The 10,429-nt window shown below is 35.8% G+C and overlaps 1 protein-coding gene across 1 annotated transcript in view; it reads right to left on the bottom strand.

Annotated features, from left to right (window-relative positions):
* Positions 1-454: 454 nt before the first annotated feature.
* The window catches only part of mapk13 (mitogen-activated protein kinase 13), a 47,948-nt gene continuing 37,973 nt past the window's right edge, over positions 455-10,429 (bottom strand). The window contains exons 11-12 of the mRNA XM_039749290.1: positions 3,526-3,699; positions 455-2,432 (exon numbers count right to left, since the gene is read on the bottom strand). Of these exons, the coding sequence (XP_039605224.1) occupies positions 2,353-2,432; positions 3,526-3,699 (254 nt within the window). The 3' untranslated portion in view covers positions 455-2,352. The remainder of the gene's footprint in view (positions 2,433-3,525; positions 3,700-10,429) is intronic.

The raw sequence follows: 10,429 nt of genomic DNA, 5'->3' as shown, positions 1-10,429 counted from the left end.
CACTAGTTGTGTGTGATATTGCCTCAATCAAACCATGCTTGTTTTATGAAGAGGGGACCCCACGTCCCACATCATAAAGGTTGAGTAACACTGCTCTGGACCATAGAAGCAGTTTTGAGATCTCAGTCCCAACTATTTGCCTCAATCTGAATGAGCAGCACACCTGGCAAGTGCTTCTGTTGTAAAGATATCGACTGTCAGTGATCTGCAAGTTGCTGTGAATAAAAGCCTCGATTAGATAAATGAAAACATATAATCAACATTGATCCCAGCTGTTAATTCAAAACCAAGATATATAACAAGGATTCAGGTGCATAAATGAAGCTGAAAAACAGTGTAGTTATTTTAGTAACAAACATTTACTTAGATTAGTTAAAATATGTACATTTAGTGCATCAGTAACATGATTAAAATTGTGTACTGTGGCCCTGCAATCAATACATCCATTTCCCCAAACACACTTATGCTAATTGATAGTTGTTGGCACCATTAAGCATAAGGCAAAACACAATCCAGAGAACATCAGCCCATCTCAAGGCACATTAATGCACACACCCAAAATCACTCATGTGCAAAATTAAAGTTACATTCTAACTATTTTTTGTTGTTCTTGAAGTATACTCTTACTTCCTATATTTTGTTCTACTAAGCTGTTTTCTTTATAACAATTTGTTTCCTTATTAAATGAATTAAACAAAGCAAAGTACTAGTTAACCCAATGTGTATGTCTTTGGTATGTGGAAGAAAAAAAAAAAAAAAGTACTAAAAGAACACTTCCTATAGACAGCAACAAGGCCGAGATATGAACTTGTGAGTGAGCAGCGTTAGCACAGGCCTTCACCCTTCAGGTTAATTTTAATTTGGAAACAGTAAATCAGTACATTAGGCATCAGTATGGCACTAAGAAATTTTGATTGATAGAGGAAATATATTATCTGGCACATGTTAAAAAAAAGAGCAGATTTATCACTAACAAAAGTCATTTTTGTCATAGATTTCTGTGACGCCACAATATCCAGATTTAATTTCTATAATGTTCACAATTCACCATTCTGTGGTCTATTAAAAATGACAAAATCTCCACCACTGTCTTACCAAGTAGTGCATGCAGTTTTTGAAATAAACTAGAATTATGCCAAAGGGCATTAAAAGACAAGATAGAGAAGAAGCACATAAAATGCAAAAGCACTGAAAAATGGGAATGGGCATGCTGTAGCTAGGCAGTGCACCTCTGTTGAATCCCCTGCATACATACATAGAGCTCTTTCTACAGAATCTCTCAGCTGTGTAAAAAAAAAAAAAAAAAAGTTTAGGAAGTTGAATATAATTACAATAACACAACCGTGCACTGCAGTTCATAAAAATGACATCGTAAGATAGTTAAACATATAGTTTAACTACGGCACATCTTAAAAAATGGTCCTGTGTGCCCATAGCCCTTTAAATCCATCTGATTAATATGGATGTTTAACATGCTTTGTCAGGCATGCTTGCTTGATATGGAACCTTCTGAAACATACAATGCTGTGTCCCCTTGTACTGTTTGAAAAAGTTTAAAAGATTTAAAAAGGCTCATTTTTAGATCATCCACAAGAACATCCACAATAACTTTGCTGATTATACTGTCCTGAAACTGAAACTGACAAAAGTTGCTTCAAGTACAGCTATTGAGAATAAACACTAAAAATAATAATCAACTCATCTCTTTAAAATTTAAAACTGCCTCCTCATCAGTCCTGTCCTGTGTGAATAAGGATCAGAAGAAAAGGATTCACTTATTTACAATGTAAGGTGTAGCAATAATCACTGGAAAGCAAATCAACAGAGAAGACACTAACTTACACAATTTTGTTTCTTTTTAGTGTTAAGACTCTCACTGAACCTCAATTATGGACCTCTTCTGACATTATCTTAATATAAAAAGTATGACGAGAAATTTCTTATTTCACGTAAAATTCAAGAATTGCGTTTCAACACAATGAGGGATTTTAAATGAGAAAATTTTCCAAAAGTATTTTAAAAAGTGGCCAGAGAAAGCATTTAAGTAGACATTAACATCACGGCCTTCTGTCTTAGTCTATTAGACACTTAACCAGACAGCTGGAACTCCAAGTGCTAGATCAAACAAAATCCAATATTGTTGTGTAAAGCAACTCCATCAGTCCCTCCATATTTGATAACCTGTATTTCTACCGAGGTTACCAAAGTTGTCCCAAAGTCTGTAAGGAGATGGCACAAACCATATAGTGTTCTTGAACTGCAAAAAGAGCAAGTACATTGTGGCAGATGCAGGACAATTAGACAATAAAATCCAGATAGCTCAGTAGAGTGGGTATCTTCCACCAGGCTGCATCAGAGAGGAGGCAAGTTCCTCTTTCTAGAATCTCTTCGGGGGAATGGTTGGAAGCTGATCACTTCCAAATATGTGAGCTCTGTAACAAAAGAAGACAGACTATTTACATTTTCATTTGGGACGTCTCAGCACTGCATCTCCAGTTTAAGTTTAGCGTGGTCACTTGTATCCAAGGAAATTCATTTTTAAATTACTGGTATTTTGTCAAAGTTTCTAAAGGTCATGTTGACTGAGCTAAAGTATATGCTCTATTATAAAAAGAGAGTTCAATCGAGTATTTTAAATATCTCCTAATCTTGCTCTACCTGCAGGAATACTGCTAAATGCAAATCAAGATAAGTTATGCTCAAATGGTAAATTGGACTAGTAGGACCACATTTGTACTTGAGTGTGTATTCCTGTATGACAAATTACATAGAACATAGTAGCATTAATAGCTGTGCAGTGGTAAGCAAATTAAGTGTAAATCTGGAATAAAAGGTCAGATATATAGTAGCTTACAAATTAAATGGCTATAATCTTAAGATAGTGTGCCAATGCATTGACAAAACCGACCCATCCAAATTTTTCCAACCAAATAGTAAAACGCAGAACAAGTCCAGTCCACGTGTAGTCAACTGAATCTACAGTAGAATACATTCTCAAGTCCTACTGTACGTGTATATCTAAAATGAGATATTGGGATAACTAATCTATTAGGTATGTACAAAATTGGACTGAGTATTCCATTTGCTGTTAAAAATGTATTTTGTACTACCTTTCTCCAACGTGCTTTATAATACGCAAAACTGGACTAACAGTTACAAAGATTTCACTTTTTTATTGCAATTACAACTAGTGTATTCTCTGAAAAATCCAATGAATTCTGTTTAACAGCAACAAATTAATTCAGTTTCATATAAAAAATTTTAATATCTTACTTAAAATATTGCATAACATTAAATATAAAGATAAAACAATTACACGTTGCCATGTTCCAGAACATGATGCATTTCCACCCAGTACAATGTGCTATCTCAATGTGAACTGAGAAGATACCTGAACAAGATTACCGTATGTTTGTTATGCTTGTACACATAATAATATCTGCAGTCATTACAAAATCCTCAAGTTCAGTCGTTAGCCTTAATTCATCTTCATATAACAGACTGAGAAAATGATTTGGAACTTACTTCGCCATTCATTTGCAGATAAGTTTGCATTGTCACGGCTATCATCATATGGTTCAGCCTCAATTTCCTCTTCTGGGTCTCTATAGGGTTCAAAGTAGGGGTGTTCCAAAGCCTTAGAAGCAGTCAACCTCTTATCTGCATCCAAAACAAGCATCTTTTCAAGGAGGTCTACGGCTAAAAATTAAAGAAAATACACCGTTCCTTGGCATTGGATTTTTTCAAAAATATTCCATTACATGGCCTAAACAGTGTATTATATATCAAACTGATAGGAGAGAGAGAAAAAAGAAAAAACAAATAAAACACACCATTCTTATGCTCATTCATTTCCTCAAAATATATGGGGGGCCTTTCAGAAATATAAACCTGAAATACTCATTAAAATGGTTAATTACACTACAGTTAATACTAATGTGTATTTAGTATTACTCTATGAAGTCCCAGGATGGAAATCAAGATTCTGTCATTTGCACCATTGTGTCTTACTATTTTAAAAATAAAACGTTAGCTTGGCTGTATATATGCATGATTTGAAGTATGGATAAAAAAATGTCTCATTCCAGAATGTGATAATAGCATTAGTTATTTCACTTTTTGGGTTAATGTTTGTTTTTTTTTTTAACCATTCATACATTAGCATTTCATAACCTTTATATTTGATAGATTTAACTTTTTATTTTGTTCATTTATTTGCACAAAGTGACCATTTGTGACATGTTTGTGACACTAACAGAACTGCTGCTACAAATATGTCGATGAACCCATGATGCACTCTCTCTCGGTGGATAAACTCTACAAAACATTCTAGTTTAACGCTCAAGTAGGCCAAGTGATAGATGCTGTTCCAGGTATGAAACTCTTTTTGTTTGACTTCAATGCTTGGTTCACCCTCATAGTTTGTTTGTCTGACGTGTCAATCTTTCTGGTTGCAGCCTTGCACATTCCCTCACCGTGTCTCTGATCTCCAAGTTAATTTCTCTCTCATAATAATCCACGGAGACTCTGTCTTACAATACAGATGCATTTTGCTAAAAATTGAAAAAAAATCTGTATACTGACAAAACAAGTGGCCTAGAAAAGAAGTGTCAAAATAATTACAGATACAGTATCTTTTCAAATATATGTCTGAAATGGTAAAAACAAACACTTGATACAAAAATTTCAGCTTAACAGTCACTTTTCAGACAATGGAATGCTATTTACAATTTCTGCTTTATATCCTATTCAGACAGGAATGGCTCCCATCTCCCACTACTCTGCATTTCAACAACAGGTGTGGTAGTAGGGTGTTGTACCGTGTAAGCCATTATGTATGCAATGAGAAGTCAAGCAAAATGACACAAGGGGGTAGAAAGAATAACAGAATAATGACAGTTACTTGCAACATATTTCAGCTCAAAGCCCTTAGATTTCAGTTCATTATCTTTTTTCATATTTAGTTTTCACTTTTAAGTGATTTTTACAATATTTTAGCAATTGGAGTGCTGACCAGTTAAGTGACTCCTTTACAATTACACAGCAAGATATTGCCAGGATTGAACTCGAAACTTTGTAGTAGTGTCTACACCAGCAACCAACAAATCCTCCTCATAATACAGACTTATGGTCCTTATAACTATATTATAATTGAATTGCAACTATAAAACACATAATACCATCTTTGCACCTTAACACATTAGATATCATCCTGTAAACATATGAAAGCATCATGAGCCTCATTTCAGTTTATGCCAGGTTTCTAATTAACAAGCTTACTTGTTTCAATGTGGAATAGACAGGATTCAAAAAATGAAATTGATTTGATCACTAAAGATGGATAATAGCACAATTACAGCAGAAATGGCAAATAAGATGGAGTGCCACTTGCAATAAATTAATCTCAACTCTGAATATAGCGTTATTTTAGTCAGTGTAGAGGTTTCCCAAATGCTATGCCTCTTGCCAACACGTATTAATGTGGAAACAGTGGACGCATTCAGAGTACTGGAATAGTAATAGTAAGCTCTATTAGTTATATTATTACCTGGAAATAATGTCCTGGATGCGGACAAATGATAAATACATACTGTACCATTTGAAGTTATATAGTTTTTTGTACTAAATAGGTAAAGGCATGTGTTTATGTCTGGATCATTTGTGATGGAATATTATAAACTCCTTCAAAGCATTTCTGTTGTGCTCTTCAGGTTCACTGTTATTTACACAAAATCTCTACCCATAATGTCATTGTGAACACAGAAAACAAAGATATTCTTCCCTTATTAAAGGCCACACCAAAAACCTGCAACAAAATACTTTCCAATTTAACTTGGCTGGGGTAAGCATACATTTCAAATTTAAAAGATGTGTAAATTAGGAGCTTTGTATTTACTACATTTCATGGTTATTATTTCACAAGTGAACCCATGCACCCCATTAGCCCCCATTTTACAGCTACTGGCAATAAAAAGAACTATATGTAATTTTAAAAAATAAGCTCTAAACAACAAAGTTTCCGGGGAAAATTATAGTCTTTCATTACTGTGTGTTTGGGGGAAACTAACTTCAAAAAGCTAATCTGTCCTGTCATAAAACACGCACTGTATGTTATTATTAAATCTGATGCCAAATCCACATTACTAAGTTTTCACTTAAAAACTGTGTTTTTTTAACAAAAACTATCTTTTGTACTCATTCTTTGTAGTGTGGACAAAAGGCAAAAACAGAGACTAAAGTCTAAGCTTTTAAAGAAAAACCATAGTAGTGTGGATGTAGCCTTAGAAGAAGTCAAGATAACTGTGTTCAGTAAACCGCTGGTTACTGCTAGATACCTGCAATGGCCAGTAGCTATGTTAAACATCAGTTACCCATGGGTTTCTTCATTAAATTATAAATGCTGCATAAATCCAACATTGTAAAAACTGTGTACTAACAACTGTTCCAGCAAATGGTATACAGTGGTGTGAAAAACTATTTGCCCCCTTCCTGATTTCTTATTCTTTTGCATGTTTGTCACACAAAATGTTTCTGATCATCAAACACATTTAACCATTAGTCAAATATAAACACAAGTAAACACAACATGCAGTTTTTAAATGATGGTTTTTATTATTTAGGGAGAAAAAAAAATCCAAACCTACATGACCCTGTGTGAAAAAGTAATTGCCCCCTTGTTAAAAATAACCTAAATGTGGTGTATCACACCTGAGTTCAATTTCCGTAGCCACCCCCAGGCCTGATTACTGCCACACCTGTTTCAATCAAGAAATCACTTAAATAGGAGCTGCCTGACACAGAGAAGTAGACCAAAAGCACCTCAAAAGCTAGACATCATGCCAAGATCCAAAGAAATTCAGGAACAAATGAGAACAGAAGTAATTGAGATCTATCAGTCTGGTAAAGGTTATAAAGCCATTTCTAAAGCTTTGGGACTCCAGCGAACCACAGTAAGAGCCATTATCCACAAATGGCAAAAACATGGAACAGTGGTGAACCTTCCCAGGAGTGGCCGGCCGACCAAAATTACCCCAAGAGCGCAGAGACGACTCATCCGAGAGGTCACAAAAGACCCCAGGACAACGTCTAAAGAACTGCAGGCCTCACTTGCCTCAATTAAGGTCAGTGTTCACGACTCCACCATAAGAAAGACACTGGGCAAAAACGGCCTGCATGGCAGATTTCCAAGACGCAAACCACTGTTAAGCAAAAAGAACATTAGGGCTCATCTCAATTTTGCTAAGAAACATCTCAATGATTGCCAAGACTTTTGGGGAAATACCTTGTGGACTGATGAGAGAAAAGTTGAACTTTTTGGAAGGCAAATGTCCCGTTACATCTGGCGTAAAAGGAACACAGCATTTCAGAAAAAGAACATCATACCAACAGTAAAATATGGTGGTGGTAGTGTGATGGTCTGGGGTTGTTTTGCTGTTTCAGGACCTGGAAGGCTTGCTGTGATAGATGGAACCATGAATTCTACTGTCTACCAAAAAATCTTGAAGGAGAATGTCTGGCTATCTGTTCGTCAACTCAAGCTGAAGCGATCTTGGGTGCTGCAACAGGACAATGACCCAAAACACACCAGCAAATCCACCTCTGAATGGCTGAAGAAAAACAAAATGAAGACTTTGGTGTGGCCTAGTCAAAGTCCTGACCTGAATCCAATTGAGATGCTATGGCATGACCTTAAAAAGACGGTACATGCTAGAAAACCCTCAAATAAAGCTGAATTACAACAATTCTGCAAAGATGAGTGGGCCAAAATTCCTCCAGAGCGCTGTAAACGACTCATTGCAAGTTATCGCAAACGCTTGACTGCAGTTATTGCTGCTAAGGGTGGCACAACCAGTTATTAGGTTCAGGGGGCAATTACTTTTTCACACAGGGCCATGTAGGTTTGGATTTTTTTTTCTCCCTAAATAATAAAAACCATCATTTAAAAACTGCATTTTGTGTTTACAAAAGAATAAGAAATCAGGAAGGGGGCAAATAGTTTTTCACACCACTGTATCACAAGAAAAGGATTTTTTTTTTTTTTTAAATAGTAGATTTATTAACAACTCTTTAGTCTACTCCGGGCTAAGGAAATCCTTTTTCTTTCCATCCAAGAAAAAGCTAGTCAAAAGTAGGAAAGCTGAATAATTTTTCAAAATTGTCTTGTACTTACTTATTACATCCCTTCTTTCAGGTTGTGAGGTTGGTAATAAAGCTATCACCAACACGAACGGAGATAAAATCGTCGAACACAAAAATATAATGCACACTTTCAGAGACTACTATAAATCCCTATATACTACTGAGTTTAAAGAAGACAATACACAATCTAATGCATTTCTGGATACATTACAGATACCACAAATAGACACTTTTAGTGCAGAGGAACTTGATAAACCTCTGGCGTTATCAGAATTACTAGATGTTATAAAGTCACTCCAAGGTGGGAAAGCAGTAGACCCTGATAGCTACCTTGCAGAATTTTACAAGAAATTCTCCGCTCATCTAGCTCTCCTCCTATTAGCAACATTTACAAAAGCCACAGATAACCAATCTCTTCCTCTAACCTTTGCCAAGCACTAATCACCGTTTTTTCCAAAACAAAATAAGGACTTATTACAATGTGCATCATACAGACCAATTTCACTTCTGAATAACAACGTTAAAATACTCTCTAAAATCATAGCTAGAAGGATGGAGAAAGTGCTCCCCTTGGTAATATCACAAGACCAAACTGGATTTATTAGGGGCCGACACTTATCTTCAAATCTTCAACGCCTGTTTAATGTAATATACTCACCAACTAAATCAAACACCCCAGAAATAATATTATCATTGGATGCAGAAAAAGCATTCGACATGATTGAATGGAAATACCTTTTACTACATTGGATAAGTTTGGGTTTGGCCCGAACATTTGTGCATGGATTAAATTACTGTATACTAACCCAGAAGCTTCAGTTTGCATCAAAACATTTGCTCAGACTACTTTAAACTAGAACGTGGTACTAGACAAGGATGCCCCTTGTCACGCTGCTTTGCGATTGCCATTGAACCACTGGCAATACATTGTCGAAATACTGATCAGATAAAGGGGATTAGCAGAGAAGGACTGGAACAGAAAATCTCATTATATGCAGATGATATGGTACTGTATATATCGGACCCAGAAAATTCTGTGCCTGCAGTCTTAGCAGCACTCACAGAATTTCAAAAGATCTCTGGTCTCAGAATTAATCTGAATAAAAGTGTACTCTTTCCAGTGAATTCTCAAGCATATAATATTAGATTAGACACCCTACCTTTTATCATTGCAGAACAGTTTAAATACCTAGGGTAAACATCACAAGTAAACATAAAGCTCTATATCAACAAAATTTTGCCGTTTACATGGAAAAAATTAAACAAGACTTGCATAGATGGTCAACCCTTCATCTCACACTAGCTGGAAGAATTAACACTGTTAAGATGAATATTCTTCCTAAGCTCCTTTTTTATTTCAAAACATTCCAATATACATTAATAAATCATTCTTTAGGCAATTAGATTCAACAATAACCTCATTTATTTGGAATTCAAAACATCCACGCATCAAAAGAGCGACCCTACAAAGACAAAAGGCAGAAGGCGGCATGGCTCTACCTAACTTCCAGTTTTATTACTGGGCAGCAAATATACAGGTGATAAGAACCTGGACACAAATAGAAGAACATACACAGGCTTGGACCGCAATAGAAGTAAAATCCTGCAGTACTTCTTTGTATTCCTTGCTCTGTGCTCCAATAAACACACGCAATATACAAATAACCCAATTGTGCTCCACTCACTTAGAATCTGGAACCAATGTAGAAAGCATTTTAAGACGGAGAAGTTTCTATCTGTGGCACCTCTGCAAGAGAACCACCTCTTTCAACCTTCACAAACATATGCAGTTTTTAATATCTGGAAAAAATTTGGAATTAACTTGCTTAGAGATCTTTATATATACAACGTCTTAGCATCCTAAGAACAATTACATTCCAAATTTAACATTCCAGCTACACATTTCTTTCACTATCTTCAAATCAGGAACTTTGTTAAACAGAACCTTCCAGATTTTCCTCATCTTGCACCCTCATCCATGCTGGAAAAATATTGTTCAATCTCAAGGATTTAGACTCCATCTCTACGGTATATAAAATCATTTTACAATCCCTCCCTTTCAAAGATCCAAGAGGACACTGGGAAAAAGATCTCTCAATTAATATATCAGAAAAGGAGTGCAAAGCATAGAATTATACAACTTAAAATTATATATCGAGCACATCTGTCTCGACTAAAACTCTCCAAAATGTTTCCAGGGCATGATCCAACCTGCGAACGTTGCAACCAAGTCCCAGCCTCACTGGGTCACATGTTCTGGGCATGCACCAAATTAACATTATTCTGGACA

Source organism: Polypterus senegalus, chromosome 3 (assembly GCF_016835505.1).
Source record: "Polypterus senegalus isolate Bchr_013 chromosome 3, ASM1683550v1, whole genome shotgun sequence".
Taxonomy (NCBI): Eukaryota; Metazoa; Chordata; class Cladistia; order Polypteriformes; family Polypteridae; genus Polypterus; species Polypterus senegalus.
This window is presented reverse-complemented; position numbering and strand designations above follow the sequence as displayed.